This window comes from Scatophagus argus, chromosome 7, assembly GCF_020382885.2.
Source record: "Scatophagus argus isolate fScaArg1 chromosome 7, fScaArg1.pri, whole genome shotgun sequence".
Classification (NCBI taxonomy): domain Eukaryota; kingdom Metazoa; phylum Chordata; class Actinopteri; family Scatophagidae; genus Scatophagus; species Scatophagus argus.
Window position 1 is genome coordinate 1,120,292 of NC_058499.1, and position 22,126 is coordinate 1,142,417.

The 22,126-nt window shown below is 47.5% G+C and overlaps 1 protein-coding gene across 1 annotated transcript in view; it reads right to left on the reverse strand.

Annotated features, from left to right (window-relative positions):
• Positions 1-13,974: 13,974 nt before the first annotated feature.
• Positions 13,975-22,126, reverse strand: part of LOC124062343 (ankyrin repeat domain-containing protein SOWAHC) — a 34,050-nt gene continuing 25,898 nt past the window's right edge. Inside the window, exons 9-11 of the mRNA XM_046395031.1 lie at positions 19,055-19,127; positions 15,433-15,528; positions 13,975-15,238 (exon numbers count right to left, since the gene is read on the reverse strand). Coding sequence (XP_046250987.1) covers positions 15,096-15,238; positions 15,433-15,528; positions 19,055-19,127 — 312 coding nt within the window. The 3' untranslated portion in view covers positions 13,975-15,095. The remainder of the gene's footprint in view (positions 15,239-15,432; positions 15,529-19,054; positions 19,128-22,126) is intronic.

Genomic DNA, 22,126 nt, shown 5'->3' on the forward strand with positions numbered 1-22,126 from the left:
TTATTTGTTTGTTGCTGCTCAATCTAAACAGTTTAAACTCTTTATTAAGTGCATTTTACCGACTGAGAGATGCAGGATTTTTAATCTGATGATGTGCAGCTCAGTATTAAACCAGCATCAAACGTGCTGCTGTAAACTGGACTGAAATGTGCAGATATTTATTCAGGAAACGCAGTCTGAGACGTCTCTGAGCTCTCAGTTTTAATCTCTCTGAACGTCTTGACCCATTCAGATGTCTTTTACATGTTGAATGGGTGTACAGGTGTGGGCAGGTACCAGCAGGTTCAGGGATTTTCATGTCACAGATGTTAAATAAACCCACAGTACATCTTTAAGCCTCATTTGATATTATTGTTGCATGATCTTCCAGTGGGCAGATTTTTCCTGTTGACTTAGTTTTGAATAAAATCTGTGACAGCCTCAAACAGACTTCACTTATCTGAAAGTGACTTCAGTGCATTCATCTGACAGCTGTTTAACGTGCACACGCATGAAACATTGTTAAATATGCAGCCTTTCAGGTTCATGAGCGCTCATAAGAAAACTGTCAGGCTTCAGACGTGTCTGAGAGCTCAAATTCTTAAATATCAAACGAAACGCAGGTTAGTGAAAGACATAACTTCAGATTTGTGTCTCTTGTCAGTTTCTTATGTTTGTTGAAAGTAAACTCTCCTCTTGTTTCAGTGACTTCACTTCCTGTCCTTGTGTCTTCCACCCGTGTGTGCTTATTTAACGTCCCAGCTCACCTTGTCGTAGCGTCGAGCCTTTCGCTGCAGCCGACTGATGCTTCCCGAGTCCGCAGGCACACGGAGCAGCTCGCCTCCGACGCCTGGGAAGAAGAATATGAATAATATTCTCATCTGAGGAGTGGATATCTAAGCACACACAGAACGCAGGCCATCATTCTCATTTAGTATGTGACGGCTCTAAGCACCTCCTTTATGAAAACGGCCCTCGCGCGCCTCTCAATCTCCTCCATGATTGACAATTATAGCTGCATATTCAGCCTCCTTCAGTCTGCCGGTCCAGCTGACAGCAGACAGATAAATATGTCATAAATCACGGCGGCGGGGCTCCCGGGGCTCTCTGGGGAGTAATCTTCTGCTGCCTCGCCCGGCCGGCCACTCCTCATCATTAGGTGGAGAGTCTTCAGTGGCGGTGACGGAGCGAGCCGGAGGAGGCTCACGCAGCGGGAACAAAGCCCTGCTCGCCGTTGCCAATAACCCGCCACCATGAGACTGCATCCCCCCTGCTTATTTTTTTCCCGCGGTGAGATAACTCGATTTGATGTCGACGGCGTTCCTTTTTTTCTCCAAGTGGGGCTGGTGTCAGCCATTGTTAGCCTCCTGAATTATTAGCAGCCTTCAGCTCTGCCGCCTCTCGCTGTCACTTTCGTTAGCCGCGGCTAGCTTGACAGTTGCAAAGTTAATTAGCCCCGCTAATGGGAAGCCGGTGTTTGGCCGGATGTGACATTTGAGGTGTGTCGAGAGAGAAAACAAACAAATCAAGCATTTCATTAGCGAGCTGTGACAGTCGGTGTGTCTGAGCTCAGCGAGGCCCCTCATTTGTTTTCAGGCCTGTAATGAACTGCTCAGTCGCTTTGCTTTCTGCACAGGCAGCTGCTGAATCTTTACTCCCTCCACTTATTAACGCCAGGACAAATAAAACCACACGCTCTTCTGGAGGTAACGACACACATTAATAATTTATCGATGTAACGGCTCGGGGCTGAGAGCCGATCTGAAGCTGGATGATCAGTGGGGCGCGGGGCTGTGTGACCATCCGGATTATATTTACTGTTGTCAGTTCTGTCACTCGGGTGGTGATGAGAGCAGGGGAGGCCTCGAAATATTACCTGCCCATCAGGGGGAGGCGCTGAGAGTAATTACAGCGCCGAGGTGGTGACAGGAAGTGAGCGTGAACAGCTCTGTGCTCGCTGTGCTCTTCGTGGTTCAGGGCCTGGTGGACATCAGATCCCTCAGTCTGCTGACGGCTGATCAGGATCAGTCGAGTTCCTCCACCCGAACCGAGCATCCATCTGAATGGAGCTGCTTCACTGCGACGCCGACTTTGACCTGTTTACAGGTGGAACGAGTACTCAGGTGCTTTACTTCAGTAAATGTAGTAGTACTGCAGTTTCAGAGTGCTAGTAACAAGCCACAGCCTTGTACTCTCAAAGCATTGAAAGTGCTCGTTGCAACCCAAATCAGGCTGTCAGTGTTGCAGTTGTGAAGTTTTATCGCTGCATTACTGTCATGTTACCCATTTTACATGCTGTCATGTGGTTTCATTCACTGCATTTCATAAAATCATTACAGGTTTTTAGTTCTGCAATCGGGAACAGCAGCTGGAAGATAAATGTGGTGCAGTAACAAGGATGGTGATGTAGTATGTGGATTTTAAACAAACTTCCAGAAAATCAGGAAAAGAAAACGTGACGGCTAACAATTATTTTCTCTACCGATTGATCTGTTGGAAATGTGAGAAATTTGGGCACTTTTTCTTAAAAATGATTAATCGATTATCAAAACAGGGCTGAGTCCAAAGATCTTTTAAGGATGCCTGCATGTCTCCTGGCTGAGCTGAAAGTACCCACAATCCTGTGCACATTTCTTCCTCTCCTTCCTCTTCTTCATATTACCCACAATCCTGTGCACATTTCTTCCTCTCCTTCCTCTTCTTCATATTACCCACAATCCTGTGCACATTTCTTCCTCTCCTTCCTCTTCTTCATATTACCCACAATCCTGTGCACATTTCTTCCTCTCCTTCCTCTTCTTCATATTACCCACAATCCTGTGCACATTTCTTCCTCTCCTGTGTTTGTACTGCTGGTGTTGATGCACACCTGTTAGCCGGTTGCAGTTTGTCCCGCCGAGCCTCCGTAGGACCGTCGTCCCAGGCCGTCGTCCACCTCTGAACCAGTCAGAGTTGAAGCTTAATGACTAAACTTTCGCGTCCTGCTCGTAGGTGCATCCGGGTGTTTTCGGTCCCGGTTCAACTCTCAGCTCGTAAAGACGAATCCTGGTCAGCAGGAAGCCTTCAGGCTTTATGACATCATTCTTTAAAAACCTCATTTCTACCTTCAGTGAACCTCTGCAAACATTTCCATTCCCCTCTGGCCCACTAACATCCTCCTGCTGCCTTTCACCATAATTCCTTTATTTTCCCATTTCCTTGCATCTTGTCTCCCTAAATAGCTGCTCTCTTCCTCTTCCATCTATAAATCACAGGCTGTTTGTCAGCGCCTCTGCCTCGCTGTGATAACCGTCCTCATCTCTGGCTGAGCTGTGGAGATTTATAGCTCTTTGATAAGCAACAAGCTGGCCATCACTCAGACCGCCGCTCGCATTTATGCCTTTATGCTTATTGTGTTTGTGTTTCTTTCCCCCTCAGGAGGTCTTCACAGGCTGCCAGAGCGGGCAGCAAACACACTCTGTGTCATTATTTTCTATTAGATAAAGAAATAAATGGCCCACGACGGGCTTGGGCTTTGATAGAGAGAGAAAAGGTGACAGGCTCCTGAAGACGGCTTATTGTGTGTGTGATGCTCCTCAGCCTCACTTTCACTGCGGCTCTTTGTTCATCCCTTCATTCTGCTTAATTGGCAGTCAAATGAATTTATCAGCAGAAAGGAGACGTGACACACACATCAGTCCTGGTCACGTTTATCTGTAGTTCAGCCCAAGTATCACACCAGATTAATACGGAAATGTTACTACGTGTATTTATACACAGCACTGTTTTCTTTCTTCAGTACATTTCAGAGAGAAGTACTGCACTTTACACTGCACTACTACTCACTGACAGATGAGCTGTTCACAAGAAGATTTACTTCATTTGTGTACAATGTAAGTGTAAAACACTATTACTAATGTAATAGTGTACTAAAGTACACGAGTATTGTCAGCTTCATGTAGTGAATACCTGTACTGTACCTTTACTTTGTATGCCACATTTTACTTACAGCAGCAGATTTTTCAGCAGTTGTATCTGAGCCCAGCCAGCAGAACGAATGACAGAAACTTTATGCTTCTTCATGGTCAGTTTTCAGGTCTGCTTTAGGCACAAAAACCTCCTGGTTGTGGCAGGGAAAAACTCACGTTCTTCTGCCGTTTAACCTTGTGTTGTCACCACAAACACACAGAAATGGTCCCAGTGTTTCGCTGCCTGAAGTGGCCTCAAACTGCAGTCTCTCAGTTGGCAGCCAAGGTCCTCACCCTCCTCCTCCTCTTCCTCCTGCTCCTCCTCCTCACCCTCCTCCTCCTCACCCTCCTCCTCCTCCTCCTCCTCTTCCTCCTGCTCCTCCTCCTCCCCACCCTCCTCCTCCTCTTCCTCCTGCTCCTCCTCCTCCTCTTCCTCCTGCTCCTCCTCCTCCTCATGATGATTAAATCACATCTTTTACAAGTAATCTCAACATTCCTAATCTTAACCCGGGGTTTGCAGGAATGTACGTTGCCAGCATTTTATTCTGGTGACCACCTCAAGTACAGGATGTGAGGCCTTCTTCCTGCTGCCACATGTCAGGGTTATTGTTGGTGGTCTGGTGCATCCATCAGAGCCATCAGCTGGGTTCACGCGCTGCCCATTTGACGCTCACTGTGTTAATAGCCATTTGTTATCAGCGCACACAGATGTCTGTTGACATGTAAATGGCTGCGTGCACGGCGAGTCCTGACTGAGGCTGAGCTGAGGGAGCAGCGGCTAATGTTGCATGAAGGCAGCGTATGGCACACAGAACGCCACGCAGGCTGTTATTTACATTTGAAAGATATACGTCATGACGGCCGTCCAAAGCCTCGTTTCCACTTATTATCATGTCAGCCAGATTGACTTCGCTCTGCTGTCATCGCCCCCTCTCAAAGGTAAATTAGCCGTCGTTTGATTTATAACGTCATCGCTGTGATAATGTGGCTTCATGGCCGATGAGGCGGAGTCACTTTGCAGATCTGAGCTGTGTTCATTCTACGCTACAAACTGAGGGAACACGATTAGGGAAATCACACTAATTATCATGAAAGTGTGCTCCAGCCGAGGACCAGGGTGCCGTGTTCGACTCTAATTCTTCTGTCTGTGACAAAGCGTAACGCTGTGTTGGGCCTTCATCGAGGTCGCAGGATGAAGCTGGAGGCCACAGTCTAACTGAGATACCAGCTTCAGATTATATGCAAATACACCCAAATGTTCTTGTTATTTGTCATGTTCCCCCCTCTGGGACTCGTCCTGCTGGACACAGAGGCTACAGGGCTCGTCTGTTATCGAGACATCGGGAGTTTGTGCTGCAGGTTGCAGCGGTGCTTCGGTCTCCTGATTTTATGGTTTCAGATGGAACAACGTGTAGAGAAAAAAGTGCTTTACTTCATTCATCCCAGTGATGGTCAGTTAAAGCTCCACTGCTGAGGTCTTTGAGGTCAGTCAAAGTATCACAGTAAAAGTACTGTGTTAGTACAAAGTACAACATTGAAAATCTTACTCAAAGTACCACAAGTAAAACTGCTCATAACCTCAAGTTTATAACCAGTCAAGAGCCTGAAAATGAAAAGTGAAGTTTAAAATTCTGAAATGGAAAACCGAAAAGCGTTGAAAATGAAAACACACTGATTTTATTTCCACACAAAGGTTCGAATCCCGGTCTGGGCCCTTCTGTGTGGAGTTTGCATGTTCTCCCTGTGCCTGCATGGCTTTTCTGCAGGTTCTCCAGCTTCCTCCCACAGTCCCAACAACATGCACATTGGATTAGTTGGCTGCTCTACGTTGTCCCGAGGTGTGAGTGTGAGAGTGTGTGGTTGTCTGTCTTTGTGTGTTGGCCCTGTGATTGGCTGGCGACCAGTCCAGGGTGAACCCCGCCTCTCGCCCGTAGTCAGCTGGGATAGGCTCCAGCCCCCTGACCCTGATGGACAAGTGGTGTAGAAAATGGATGGATGAACTGATGAGCAGCTTCCTTAGCCCCACATCACGATGCTTGTTAGGTTTGTAAAGACGCTGCAGTCCGGACTTCTTTGCTTTTGTTTTAATAGCTTGGCTGTAATTACAAGAAGAGCTGGAACAGTCAGGCCTTACAGCAGCATCGCCTGTAAACGTTTGTCTTCTCTCTGACGATGATTAGTCATCAGATGCTAAAAACACGTTTCCTCAAAAGGAAGAGAAACGAAGACCCCCAGCGTCAGCTGTTTGATTCCCTCTGTGGCAGCACAATCTGAGGAGCTGCCACGGATCAGAACGCCGGCCTGGTTCTGCTCCTCGAGCCGGCCGGCGTGTTTCCAGCAGAGCAGGCGACGAAGCCGAGAGGTCAGCCTGACAAGAGCTACAGAGGCCCAGGTGTTGTTCAGCACAGGTGATCTGTCTGTCACGACCGCCAACACCAGCACAGTGACTTCGGTTGGTTTACACAAATCTTTATGATCAGACAAACCAAACAAAACACTGAGCCAAAGCCACCAACAGGCCACCGTGCCGACAGGCTTCAGATGAACACAGTGACTTCAGTGACTGTGATTTAATACAATCTGTGTTTTAAAAGGTGAACATTTCACAGCCCAGCAGCCTGCGAGCTGCAGCCAGAGGCTCATCATATCAGGCTGGTACATCTTCCTCCATAAAAACACACAGTGGATCCTCTGCACAGACCATCTCCGCTAATCATCTTAGCGATTGTGTCCCTTTATCTTCACTATCGGTCTATAAAATCAATCTGTGCCTCTGATTAAATGATAAATGGTTCAGTTGAAGGAAAACATGAAAAGGTTTCTTACCGCTGTCATAAAGTGTGTCCAATTTAGTAACCGGAAATGATTACAGAATGTTTATGCTTTCGTGTCTCCCAACATGTTTGAAATGTGGAAGTCATGAGTGAGGAGCAGACACTCATTTCATCAGACAGATTTATTGTGTCCTGGAGGTCAAGCTAGAGAATATGATCCATCCTGTGGGAGCTAACGTTTGTCAGAGTTTATGCCAACAGAAGCTGCTCTGTCCTGCTTCTCATACAGCCTGGGTAGGTTTACGCTGCAGTATCTCTGGCCAAACATGCATCGTTATAGGCTCTGCAAAACCCATCAGTAAGTCCATGTTTGCTTTTTGTCTTCTGGGGTTGGTTGTCTGTGTTTGTTACGAATGTGAGTCTTTTTAGAAGCTGCTGTTCAAGTCCCTGAAGGGCTGAAACAAGCCAAACTAATCCTGCCCTGCCAAAGCATCTTCACTGCGTTCTCTCGAGTCGCTCTGGGTAAGATCTTCATCTCTTATCAGTGGTAGAGTCTGCTGTTCCACTGGACTCTTTCCTCAGTTGTTCTACTTCTGTTTACAAGCAGGTTTATTGTGAGGGGAATTTCTACACAGTTGTTTTTCTTGTGTGCTTCCTGGAAAAACAGGATCCATTTTCTCTTGGATTCCCTTCATCCCAGTGTTTGCGTCCTCCTCTTCCTCCGGTCCGTCCTGGGAGTGTTTATTGTCTGGGTGAATATTTCATGACCCCTCTCATCCACAGGACCACAGACCACATGAATAAATGAGAGGAGACAACAGGAGAGGCCGGCTGTCTGAAAGCATGTTTTCCTCAGCAGGTGAGTCCATATCGCAGTGCTGCTAGTTTGGAGTAAAAGTTAAGATCCACAGTTTGGTGTTTTAACCCAGAAGGGAGCAGCTGAGGGCTAAAGGTCCCCACATGATCTCAAAATCAGAAACCCTCTTCCTCAGGACCACTCGCAGCAAAGTTTGATTCACTTTAGGTGACATTTCCACTTAATATGCCAAAGTGCTGAACACATTAAAATGTTGACGTGACGGTGAGTCAGAGGATCACCAAAGTTCTTCATTCTGATGGGAGTCTGAACCACATTTCATCACAGTCCACCCCAAAGCTATTGAGACATTTCAGAACCAAAGGGGGGGGGGCAGACAGAGAGACAGACAGGCAGACAGACAGGCAGGCAGGCAGGCAGAGAGGCGGGCAGGCAGACAGACAGGCAGGCAGGCAGGCAGGCAGGCAGACAGGCAGGCAGACAGACAGGCAGGCAGGCAGAGAGACAGACAGGCAGACAGGCAGGCAGACAGACAGACAGACAGACAGACAGACAGACAGACAGACAGGGACAACAAACAAAACTAACCTGATAGAAGCTTTGTCTGCTGGCTCCCCGCTGCACTGGGTTAGCAGAAGAAGAATCTTAGCTGCAAAATCTAACAAATCAGCACACAAAACTGTGTGAGGAGCAGAGAATTTACTGGACGGTTTAGTTTCAGTGATCACACTCTGACTGAGGCGTGCAGCTGCCTTGAAACTGAATTAGATGTGGAGTTTTACAGGATCTCACGGTGGATTTCAGCTTTTGTCTCCTCTGAGAGATGAATTCATTTAGGCTGAAGACCTGAGCATCTCACACACACACACACACACACACACACACACAACTGAGTTTAATTGTAATTCTTCTGTTCTGGTTTGTGTAACAGTTAACAACAATGAGGCTCTGTTAAAGTCAGGTGACAGTGATGAGCGTCAGATTCTGTTAGATGGATCATTTATAATTCATCAGATGTTCCCCTCGTGGAGTTTCTGTTTTTCCTTTTATTCCTGCGATTTATTCCACCAACACATGATCACAGAGTAACTCTGGCGAAGCTGCGGGGGCCTGTGATAGGCTGAAACAGATGTCCATCAAACAGAGCGTCCTCAGAACAGACAGTGCGGGACAATCATCACATGACACACATTAGAAAACGTGGGATTTGGCCACTGATGTCATTGACGAGATGGAGTTGAACGCTCCTCACTGTAAACACGAAACATGAAACTCATCACGTTAACTACGACTCCCAGGGTGCATTTTGGCAAGACCGATCCGACCACAGAGCTTCATACTGACGAGCTCCGCCCGCTAAACGAGCTAAAGCTAAAGATCAGTGTGAGAAAAGTGCATTTACGATCTGCACATTAAATTTACTTCTTATTTGGATTGGATGGATTGAACGTTCAGCAGTAACACAGTTTAACACTTTTCATTCAAAGGAAAGGCCCAACTCCCTTTACGTCTTTTCAGCTCTTCACACTCCTTTAGCTCCTTCTTCCTACAAATTAAAGTCAGCAGTACACTTTAGCATATGATTTCCTGTCATCCAGCACACACACCGCAGCTTCTTCTCTGGATTACAGTTGTGAGGCTGTGGAGTCAGCGGGAAATGAGACGATTTCTTTTTTTCTCCGAGACACTTTTAGCATCTTTGATCACTTCCTGTACCTGACAGTGATTGTTAGCTCACGCTCAGGCTGAGCACAAACTAAATTTCTGAAAGCATTAGAGAAAAGCTTCATGAGAAAGCACGTGGTCCGTAACGCCTTTCGGAGAGATGGGGCTGAGGCGACGGCGGAGAGGTCAGAGGTGAGCAGCGACAGCAGCAGGGTCAGTCCTTCTCCACGTGTCTGACTTCAGTTAAAGATCACTTAAACTCTGCTTTGTTTTCCGGTAAACTTTGACTTTTGGTGCGGTTCAGTCGAGCGTGTGATTACAGAGCAGCGACTGGGCGTCCAGGCCAACACTCTGCTGATAAATATCCCCATCCAATTACAAGATGTAATAATTTTGCACTCAAGTTGGTAATGAGGTCTAATGCCGGCCCCATGTGATAATTCCCCCACCGGATGCCGGCTTGATCAGATGTTGAGCTTTGTAATTAGACTGGCAGAAAATCATTATTTGGTGTTCAAATAGAAAATGAGGTTGGTGGGAAGTCAATTTGGCTCGGCTCTGTGAAGCGTAGACAGGAATTTAATGATTTAATTACAGTTGTAAGCTCCTTGGATGAGGCTCGAGCCGAGCCGAGACTCCGGCCAGGCTGCTGCACCGAGGCTGAGCCGGGTGGAGGGGGAGGTGGAGGATCAACTAACTGAGCTCTTGACATCAGTTCAGAAACGACATGGAGGTCTGACTGCAGGGCGACGAGGTGAAGTCCAGCTCCGAATGGATTCTGACTGTGCTGCTCACAGCCTGAATGTCACATTGAGACGAGGCTTTTAGCCACATCAGTAATGTCAGAATATAACGTTCATGCTTTAGCCATAACGCTTAAAGGGTCAATTCACACAACCTACAGAATACTTATTTGCACGAGTAAAGTTTAATTGCTCTTTTTCCTGAAAGTGTCCTCCTGTCCCCACACACCTGAGCTCAGTCTTTACTGCTGTCCTCGCCGACTGCACCGCCTGTTTCTTTGGATTTGTTGTAATTATTTTGTTGTGAAGAAATGGTTTTATTTTGCGTACTCTCAGGTCGATTCTTTGAACAGCGCACTGTTCACGATATGATTTGATACAACTCAGCTCCTTCAGTGGATCTGAGACGATGCCTGAGATCTTGTCGTCCTGTCGTTACCTGCCTGGTGCTGATGCTGAGACACGTGGGGATCTTCTTATTATTTCAGAATAAAAGCATGTCTGAAAGTTGATGATGATGGTTTATCGATGTTTGGTCGTTCATACTGGATCGTCATTGGAGGTGGCTCAGTTTACAGGAAGGAAACCTTCAGCCTCTCAGTGTGACGTCTGATCGTTTGAAGCTTAATGTTGTCTACAGCTCAGTTACTGACTGTTGTTCAAAATCCAGACTGGTGGCCTGTTCTCAGATCAGATAATAAAGGCCTGAGGTTTCAGACGCCTCCTGCACGTCAGACTTCATTATTCCTTTTATTTATTCCAACAGACGCAGGTTTGTCCCCGTCAGCATCCCATAGCCGTCTGACCGACTGTTGTGACATCGGTTATGCTGCTTTCCTCTCCGTCAGTCGTTCACTGGCTGCAGCAGCTAAAACACATTTCTCCTGCTTACATAAATAATGCCAACCCCTGCTGCCATTTACATACAGATGGCAGATTTTCTGCATTAATCATCTCAGCAACAGGAAGCGAACGGCTGTACCCAGAGAAATAAAGCAGGAGGCATTTCAGTGAGTATTATCCAGATAGGCCGAGCTGAGCATAATGGAGCCCTGATTGCTTTCCTATTGAGGCTATAAGTGCTTTCATTTTCGCCTGTCATCTCTCATAAACGTTTACTGCACTGTGGAGGTTTGTGTGATCGTCTGGGACTGCGGGTGTATTAAGTAACCATTAGAGGCCAGCAGCCAACTGTAAATCTTTCTTTGTCATAAAGACTTCAGAAGCAGCGACAGCAGGGAGAAACAACCCAAACGACTTCAAATATTCTGGACTAATTTGATAAACTGGTGTGTTGAGGAGCGATGAAACTGGGAGGCATCTTGTTGCTTTGTTTTTGTTTACGGACGTGAAGCAACCATAAACAAAATGCAACACAAACGAGTCACATTATGTTCCATTCATAACCGTGTAGAGATGTTAAACACCTTCTCCGACCACTCCAGGAGGGGCAGCGTCTCGCTCCTCAGGTGTACTTAAGCAGCTCCTCCTCCTCTTGAGCTGAATGTTGAAATCACAGCCATGAAGCTAAGTATTACACAGCTGTGGTAAAGTATCTCAGTAACTAAAGATAAATAAGCCAACAACCTAGCATAGGATATTAGTTTAGGTTAGGAGACTAGCTAACGTTAGCTTATCTGCATCACATGACTCCAGCTAATAAAGCAAACAAATGACTCTTACTGCGCTTTACATCAATACCTCACAAATTAACAACTTCACTCACTGACAGTGGAAATCTAAGAAATCTAAAAAGTCTCATAACGACAGAGGACACAGAGTCGCAGAGACGCCACTTCCTGTTTTTATGGTGAGTACTATTAAGTGCCACTAGGGGGCTCCAACAATCACACAGTGTCCAGAACAAACCAGGAAGAACCGCTGAATCGAAATATGAACAACAGAAACTTTTCACGCTTTTCAGACTTCTAACTCAGTGGAAGAAGTTTGCTTTAAAGGAGAATTTCTGTGTTTTTAAACGCGGACACCATGTTCACATATTTTGATCAGTGATCAATGATCTGCTGGACTCTCTGAAGTGATGATGTCACCGGTCATGTGACTGCCTGAGCTCTTCAGGGCGGGCTGTGTTACCTGCAGATTTAAGTGATCACATCCATCCATAACGCTTTAGATTTCACATCGTACCAACTGTACAAACCTTTCTCTGCTCCACGTCTCCATCCTGACACCACCTCCTCTTTCCTGTCAGTCTGGTCCCCTGGTCCTCCTGTCTGATGTGTGTCATGATCACAGTGGTTTTCTGAGCGCTGACTTCCTCCCACATGGCAGCAGCTGAGAGCGTCACAGTGTGCACTAATGGTGTCCAGGCCTGGTCGTCCTCTTTAATCAGCGCTGACTGTCTGTCAGGCTGCAGCCTGCAGCTCATTAAGAGCTTCACTCCTGGCTCTCTGCAGGCCTGCTGGGCACACCTTTACACAAGAAAACACATCACGCCATGATGGCAGCAGCCAGCGTCAGTGACTGACAGCCAGTCTGTCAGGCACTGACGCTCCACTGTGAAGGACGTGGGACTTCAGCTTGCTGATGCAGTGGGAGAAAGTCATCAACAATGAGTGAGCAACATCAGACAAACACGATGATACACGGGAGGTCAGGGGTCACTGACCTGCAGTCCTGCAGTCAGCAGAGGGACACTCTGCAGTGTTTGGACTGATTAGCTGTAATGTGAAGCACACAGAAAACCATCTACAGCTCTGCTGAGCTTTTTAGCCTCCGTTAGCTCCTAGCATTGGCTGTGTGGCACATTTAGTTCCTCCACGCAGACACAGTTTGGGACAAAGTGTACAGCTGGGACTGCCTCTCGCTTGGCAAGACGCATGCAGGAAGAGTAACTCAACGACTTTAAAGTTTTCTATCAGCAGCTCCCATATCACTGACTTAAAGTGCTCAAGAAACCCCACAGGAATGCGTCCAAACTACACAAGAAGGACTTCAATGAGCGCATAAATAAAAAAGTGAATGCAGGCAGTGTCCTCACAGAGACGGACCCTCACAGAGACTCAGACACTGTCTGTGAACAATGGAGGCTTTCTTCTCCGGCTGCATGCAGCAACACATCGCAGGGCTGCTGGGATCGCCTTCATTGTGTAAACCTTTGATGTGCTTTTCAGCTCATTAGGCTCCATTTCCCATTGACCGGGAGTCATGGTGACAGCCATTTTGGGCCGAACAATGACCCGCGATGAGTTAATGGCTCTGTTTTCATTCTCAGGGTTTAAACGCCGATCGTCAACGCAGCGCCGACACGTCCTCGTCGGACGGCCTCTTCGCAGGCTTTGTGAGAGGTGACAGCTGTGGGAAAACACGGAGGTCAGAGTTCAGCTGGGCCACGGAGAAGTTCAGAGGTCGTCTCATTGTTGTGCCATCGAGGAGGAGGGACGCTGGAGGCTCCGCAGACATCACTCACCCCCCGCCCCTCACTTCCCATGCAGCTGCTTTGTACCACATCATGAAGACTCCCAGTGCCCACTCGGCTTTTGAAAAGGCTCCATTTCGCTGGGTTTTGTTGCTAAATAGCTGTTGATTAGCTGAGGTGGTGAAATTAATGGCCGCACAGGGCAGTAAAATGGTGTTTCTTGTTAGGAAATGGGCTTGTAAATGCAGATTGATGCCATTGCTTCTATTCAACGAGCGACTGCTAATGAATCTTGTCAAGGAGGTCGTGACCAAGCCGGGGACTCCAGTCTGTTATGGACACGAGGGCCCACTGGTTACCAGGCAAACAGACAGTGAAAGAAACTGGAGTTTGTTGCAGGCTTCCATCTAATTTCAGTGGGTGGGGTGGGGGTCTGCACACACGTATGAATGTTGAGGATAAACTGCTGAATGAAGACAATGAATCGGCCTCTTGGGGCTAACATGTGGACAACGGACGCTCTCTTCCATGTGGTTATTAACGCCGTCCAACAGTCTTTGAGTTATCCCGCATTACTTCATTCAGATGAAGTGACCTTCAGTCCATTGATGTCCACGCTGTCACTCTGTGGTTTTTAAATGTGGACTAAAAACACAGAACACAAACTTGATGTTTTATATTTTACTACCATCGTATTACATTTAAAAATTAATTTTACAGTCTTTTCTGTGACAAATGTGTGCTCACAGCTTGGACCAGTGGTGGCGCTATCAGCGAGGACTGCAGTCCATACTGCTGTCAGGCGTCTCTAACAGACGCCTGAAGTGTTGGACTCTCTGATGGACCCGACGCCTCTGGCTCGCTTTCTACTGATGATGCATTTGAATTTCCACTTCGCTGTGTGTACTGTATGTTCCCATTAACTCACAAAGACCTTTAGTCACACATGGGCTGCATCGCCGCAGTGCTTTGCTAATTTCCACATTAACTGAACTGAGCGTTTGTTATTAGTGTTAAGTGTGTCCTCCCACCAATCCGCTCATTTCCCGCCGATCATTTACACAAACGGCGCTGGTCTGCCTTATTAGGGCAGATAATGAGCTTTATGCTGTGAGCCAGCCGATGGAGTGGAAGCTAATGAAGACATTTATGAGGCTGAGACGTGTTTCACCGTGTCAGACATTCACAGCTGATTCTTCATGGAGTCGAGCAGGACATTCAGTCTGATCCTTTTGGAGCTTCACACCAACAGGAAGCTGAAACGCACGTCTCCCGAGGGGATTCAAACCTTTAAACATCCCACATGATCCCATTCAAATGACCTCAGTCCCCATCGTTTTTACAGTATGGTCATTAAAGTTGAATTCTGTCGCTGCAATGAAAAAATAGCTGTTGTCCCGCCCGAGCAGCCGATTGGTTGATTTGTTGTCCCACATCACTGTGAAATCTAAACAAGACGGAAGACATTTAAACCTGTCTTGTGCCTTGTTGTCGTTATTTGTAAGTTTATTGTCTATCCTGTCCTGACCGTGTTGTTTACCTGACTGTGGGCCTGAGAGAAGCGCAGTTTCACTCCTCTACATGAAGAACAATACAGCTGACATGAGAAGGACAATCACAGAAATCTGTTCAATCTGTTGCTACTTCAAAGAACATCAGGCAGTATGGGACACAAACTCGGGTCTTTTCACAGGACTGCAGCACCAGGAACCTGAAAGTAAAGATCAAAAACCTCAGGAGCGTACAGAAGCTTCAGGGTACGAACGTCTCGTGTTTTTGTCCAACAGGAAGCTAAAAGTCCAACACGTCGTGGGAAGCAGACTGAGGCAGCGTCCCAAACTCCAGGTCGAGCTGTCCCTGACTGCGAGAACGAGACAGCAGCAAGGACGGGAGGACGTGACGCTGCGTCTGTCTTCCCCGATACAACCTCCCACCTGGAGATACAAACACAGCTGATGGGCCTCCAGACAATCATGTGACACCAACTCAACCAATCAAAACCGTGAGAACATTTTCATCTTTTTATGCTCATCTTGGACCACAAACGTGCTTCAGTATTACAGTAATACAAATTCATAAATATACAAGGGAAAACCAGATAACACATGAGGTAAAGCTTCCTGTTCACCTGACTGAAGGTCTGGTCTGTTGAAGACGTCGATGCAGCCGCTCCAGTAGTGGACAGCCATCTTCCCGTGATAATCTCTGATGTTTGTTTTAGCACCTGATGGCAACAAGAGAAAAAGTCACAGTGAGACTTTTTCAGGCTGGTTAGTCTCAAAATGCTTTTTCATCTGAAGTGTAACTGACAGCATCACAGCACAGCGACAGGAAGGAGGAGCGACCACAGACACGTCACATCGTATGCGTCCTAAAACCCCCCGGATGTCCCGGTTCTCATTTCAAAGTGTATTTCTTAACATATTTATTACACGGCTTTATGAGACACTGAAAGCAAAGAGACGACGTCAAAGGAGACACCAAAGGCTTCCGGTCGAAAAACCGAAAAGCACTGAGAGGAAAACTACTGCAGGTCAGCGGGAAGCGTGACGCCGTCGGCAGAAACACGTACAGCCATAAAACGCTCCTCCAACGACACCTGCAGGGACCTTCAGGGACCTTCAGGATGTTCTTCACTCCTCAGCATCGATAGCAGACGTCTGAATTCCTACAGTCTGCTCCTGTTCAGAGGTGAACTATCAGCTGGGTTTACACAGTAACGTGGCCGTCGTCCTGGTCCACCTGCCCAGGTGACCGGTGGACTTTGTGGTGCAGAGAAACAGCAGCTCCACCTCACCTGTGGGGGTCATTAAAAATAATATCTTCACTGTATCGATGGCTGCAGGAAATACGATGCAGTTCAGCTACTGAGGGTGCATTTCCCTCCTGATTCTCATCAACACATCCTTGGACCTGCACTCCATCATGTGGGGGTCTTCACAGGCACCAGGGTGGCTAATTAGCAGACGGCTTCCTGGCTGCAGGCCTGACGGACACGTCAAAATCCCTCTCCTCGCTCCTCGCCCCCCTCTGCAAACAAGAGGCTCAGAACGAGGCTGCAGAGGCCCAGGAGAGTCCCGGAGAGGCGGAGGGTAATTATTTGAGATAACATGTGGTGGAGGGGGGGAGGGAGGGGGAGAACAGAGAAAGGTCAACAGCTCCTTCTTCTCTCACTGAGGACAGTCGGCGGCAGCCTCTTCAGGATGAATGACACCACATCCGCTGTTTCCTGACAAACGTCTGATTCAGTATGCAGACAGAAAGGCTGCCGTCTAATCTGAGTGAAGAAGACAGAGTGTGTTGTCTGTTTTCATTTCCATTTTTGACTGTTTGATAAAAAAGGTTAACTCTTTCAGAACGGGGACAGACACCGACTGATGCTACAGGGCGTCCATGAAGTCGGTGCTCTTCCTCTGGACTAACCAGGCTGAAGCAGGTTCACGGCGGCTCTTCAGAAACTTTTATACCATCTGTGCTCTCGTCCATCTCCTCCCTCCGTCAGAAACACTTCACACCTGGAGATGTGACTTTTAGCAGCTGGACGTAAGGTGGAGGTTCGGGTGTAGCTCTCCGACACGTGTGAACATTTGACTCCTGGTCACTTGTCCAGGGTGACGTTTGGTGTCTCCTCCACGTTCGTGTTGTTTTGTTTGTGTTTGTTTGGAGGATGATGTATGAGTTTTCAGAGCCACGGTGGGTTTAATCAGGACACGCGGCTCGCGTTGACGACGTTGGAGACTCAGCGGTCGTCATGTTGCAGTACAGAGGAAGAAGCTCCTGTGCTCCTCGGTGTGACTTTGAGAAGCTAATGGTTACACAGTGTAACCGACTCTGGTCATTACAGACGGTTTACCTCCCACCGACACTCCGCCCGCCTCCACCAAACGCAGTTTAAAGGGCCACCGCTGCTTCTCAGAGAAACAGAAGCTCACCTCCGCTGCAGCGAGGAGGCCTCCCTGAAACCGAATCTTCACTCCGGCGTGCAGTCGAGTTCAACTCAGTCAGAACTTCTATGTGAGGAAGTGCTGCTGGTAACTTTTCTGCACCCCCCGTCTCACATGATCTCACATGATCCTGATCAGGTCGTGATGTTGCACCTCGAGGAGACTGAATCGCCGTTTCGCCTCTCATCCAAGTTCAGCTCACGCTCATCAGACAAGTCTCGCCTTCGAAGACACGTAACCAAGTCCAGCTGGATTCTTTTCAGTCTCCTTTGGATGGTTACGACCTGGGAGAGACAGAACGTCCACAGACACGTCGTGATGTCCTACATTTCCCACAAGGCTTTTGGACAAATGAATTCTCTGACTTGCACTCAATCACAAGTTTTTCAGTCAAACGTTTGAGAGTAGAAGTTTCAGCTTTCAGTTTGCCTCCTCCTCACCTTCACGGGCCGTGACTACGGACTGACGCTGAGACACAACAGACAGCCACAACACACAGACACACACACACACACATCTGCCTTCTCACACACGCAAATTATCTTCCAGTCCCTTGAAACTCCAGCAGACTTCCTGACAGGAGCTGTGAACACCAGCTCTGCGTCTCGGTCCCCCAGAGCCACTACAGGATCTGGATTACTGGACTCCACGTGACGCTCAGTCGGCCAGCACGTAAACCAAACCAGATCTCAGCTTGCAGGTTTTTCTTTGAGCCGTGAATCAACAAGAGCTCAGTTTACGGCTGATTTTGGAGGCTTTTTGAAGAGCGCTCACAAAACACTAAACACGTTAGCTAAATCATGTCTTTTCACCGCGTGCTGACATTCGTGTGATTTTACAAATGAGTTTTTAAACTGGGTTTAAATGAATCACAGGCCCTGAGTTTTGACTGGCAGGTCGGATCAGCTCAGACACACACTTAGTGTCCATATGGAGCCATCTCTGCGTCTGGAGACGGGGACCCTGCAGGACATGTGTGTCCATGCTGAATCGTGCGCTCTGACTCGCTGTCCGTGGTTACAAGGAGGATCAACCTGAGGTGCGGGGAGCCGCCGGAGATCCACGGGGATCATCAGGAGTCCATCATGAACCAGCCAGCCAAAAGGAAGCTCTGCTCTAACTGAGGAGTGTGTGTGTGTGTGTGTGTGTGTGTGTGTGTGTGTGTATGTGTGATCAGAGTTTGGACTAGACTTGTCAATCAGGGCGTTTGGGTGGGTCTTTTGTGTGGCAGAGGCGATTTGCATCGCTGCTCTCTCCGCCTTTCAGAGAGCCTCTGAGGCGTGGAGAAGAAGAATCCCTCGCCGCTCGCCTCTGAACGTGTGAATATCAATTTTAAATCTGAATAAAATCCTCACAGCTACAATCAGACAGAACAAAAGTCAGTATAACAGTATAACAACATCTTTCTAATCCACTTTACTGCACGAGATGACAAATTACAGCAAATACAGAGGAAAAAACTAAATCTAATCAATGACAAAGATGATTTGTGGTCCAAATATTCTGCATTCAGTATTTATCAAACGAGTCAAAGCAGAATTGATTTAGTTTTGTTTTCTCTTCTCTCTGATCTGTGTTGTGTGGAGACACGGGAGTGTTTCCTGTTTTAATTTTCAAGAGCCACACACACACACACACACACACACAGCTGAAATGAAAGTTTTTTACAGGATCTGAAAAGTTGCAGTAGCTTTGTTTACGTTTGTTTTTTTACATTTGTTTACACACAACATGACGCTCATGTGCCATGGTGCAGTTTTTCCTTAAAGTTCTGCTTTGGTCAGAGTTTAAGGTGGACTCACTCACTGTAGGTGTTGATCAGGGCGTGGACGACGTGCTGGTGGCCGTGAATGGAGGCGAGGTGGAGGGCTGTGTAACCCTGTGGACAGAACACACAGCATTAAGAAGACAAACTGTGGTCCTCCACCTTAATGTCTCCACTGTGGGACTAAACTTTGAGAGAGCTTGTGAAGCTCGTCTCTAGAGATATAAAGTGGTATTACAGTCAGGACAGGCTGCGGCTAGCTGGTTAGCATGCTAACTTCTGTAGGTACGCTATATAGACAAAAGCATTGGGCCATCACACCAACAGGGACTTTAATGACGTCTCATTGTAAACACACAGACAGCTTTGCAGCTCTAACAGCTTCCACTCTTCTGTGAAGGCTTTCCACAACATGTTGGAGTGTTTCTGTGGGAATTTGTGCCCATTCATGCAGTAGAGCATTTGTGAGGTCACACACTGATGTTGGACCAAAAGGCCTGGCTCACAATCTCCGTTCCAGTTCATCCCAAAGGTGTTGGATGGGGTTGAGGTCAGGGCTCTGTGTGGGCCAGTCAAGTTCTTCCACACCAAACTCATCCAACCATGTCTTTATGGAGCTTTGCTTTGTGCACTGGGGCACAGTCATGCTGGAATAGAAAAGGGCCTTCAACAAACTGTTGCCACAAAGTTGGAAGCATAGCATTGTCCAAAATGTCTTGGTGTGCTGAAGCATTAAGATTTCCCTTCACCGAGGAACAGGTCCATACCAATACTTTTGTCTATATGATGTATCTCTGCCTCACAGTACACATAACACTGTTGTTTCTGTACCTTCTTTTCTTTCTGTTTATCATTTATTAAAGCTTTTCAACTAAACTTGCAGCCACATCTTACAAACTGCACCTTTAAGCACGAGGAGGTGTAGTTGTGTTGCGGTGTTGATGGGCAGGATGTTTCAGCTGTTTACACTGGAGTTTTCTCTGTTGTTTCAGAACTTTAGCTGCATGAAACCAAAGTGTGTTCAGATTTGATTTGATTTATAAAAGACGGAGCCTGTCAGCTACAATGACGGTGATAGTTTCTCTTTGGCGTCCCTGTTTGTCTGAAAGAATCCGTCTCGGCGTCCGTCCGCCTGTCTGCTCTGATTTCGCCTCTTTGACAGGAAGTCCTCATCCTCGCTGTCCTCTCTGCCGTCCCTGCGAGTCGTCGTTTGTACACATTAACACCGACGAGTCCCAGCGGACGAGCCGCCCGTCAGCCTGAGCTGCCGTCAGTGTGGCAGCCTGTCAGTCCGGCGTTTACAGCGGAGTTAAATGACAGGAGATGGTTTGAAGCCCGCGCTGATTAAGAGAACGAGTCTGTAGTTTACGGGGAGCCGCGCTGTTAAACCCTCATCACCAACTTGACTTTAAGTGGGCCCAGGAGGCTGTTTGATGTGGAGAACAGAAAGAAGCCATCAAACGCCGCGCTGTCACTTCCTCCTCACAGGCTGCCGTCCTGTCAACGTCTTTACCTTCAGAGTGAGACGCACGTCACACCTGGGAGTCTATAGGATGGAAAATGAAGCTGTGTGTGGGACCGACATGAGACGAGTCTTCCTGTAACTGATGCATTATGTTATTAGGACAAAAATTGACTAAACACCAGCAGAGGCTTCCTAATGATCACCTTTAGGAATCCAAATGCGTCAGACACAGAAAAGCAGGACGTCCCCGATGCAGGTGACACGAAGACGTCTCTGTGGCCGCACGCCGAAGCCTGTTTGACATTTTGCTGAAAGGTTGAGCCGCTTTAATGTGTTCAAATGCGCTTTGAGCTTCATATCAGGAGGTAAAGGCCACGTCGGCAGGAGGTCCTGAGACTGAAGGAGGATCAAGCTGAGGCGTCAGTCCTGATCCAAGATGTTTGAGCGTTCTGCGCTGGCTGACTCCCAGCTCTCAGCACATGGACGATCTGGAATCAGTTCTGTGAAACTGGCACAAGGTTTTTACGTTCTGTGCATGAAAGATGAGAAATATTCTCCACCACGAAAAGGTGGAGGAGACGAGAAGCAAAAGTCCCGACAATCCAGCCAGGAGTCGTTAAGATATTTCAGTCCTGAAGTCCTGAAGGCCACACCAATAAAGGAAGAGTTCTCATAGTTCTGACAATCGTTGGTAGTAATAACACCGTACACACACACACTCAGGTTACACAAACAGGTTGGACAACAGGGCGATCACCAGTGTTTCCTGTGCTCTCACTGGTTTTATCTCTCAGTAGAGTGTTTGGACATCCCAGCTGTCGACTGCTGGGCTCACACCGTGCTGATGACTGCCAGGTAAACTTTTCTAAATCTGGTATCTGTTCCTCAAATAAAACAGACAAAAGAAAAAGTGTGTGATGGGATTTCACTGAAGATACGCAAAGTCTGCAGGCTGTTGTTAAGACTCTTGCATGACCAGCACAAAGATCAGCTGTGATGCAGGTAACCTGGCTGAATGGTCAGCTAGACTGGAATCTGAAAGCAGAAGACAGCTGAACGCATCTGACACAGAGAGGACCAGAACCACCTGAGAGTCCACCTCTCAGAGGCCTTAAGGCCATCGCCACACCCTGACTGGCTCAGAGGGCTCCGAGCTGCTGTCAGACTCCACAGGTGATCTGAAAAACAGTCCAATCAGTGCAGTCAGAACGACCAGTGGGGCGGAGCTACAGAAACTGAGTAGCAGCTTCAAACAAGCTGAGTAGTTGATGATCACCAACAAGTCTGAGGATCAACACTTCACATCTGGAAGCAAATCCACAGAAATGCAGGAAACAACCAACACTGAGGATTGAGTCACTAAATCAAGACACAGTTTTCTCCCTACACACTGCTTGTAAACCCTCTGCCTTATATCCTTATATGTTGCCTGCAGCAGGTGTGTGTTGTAGCCCACAGACATGAATCTGCTGCTGAAGTGAACTGACCTCCATCACGCATGTGAGAAATGTGATTTGTCTCGTTGCTGGAGGACGTTTTCCTCTGGTTCTCTCTGAAACCACGCGAAGCTGCTGGCACCCGTTTAACCAAATTTGTATCTCATATGTTGTTGTGTACATTTTAAAGGTGCATTAAAGAGGACTTACCC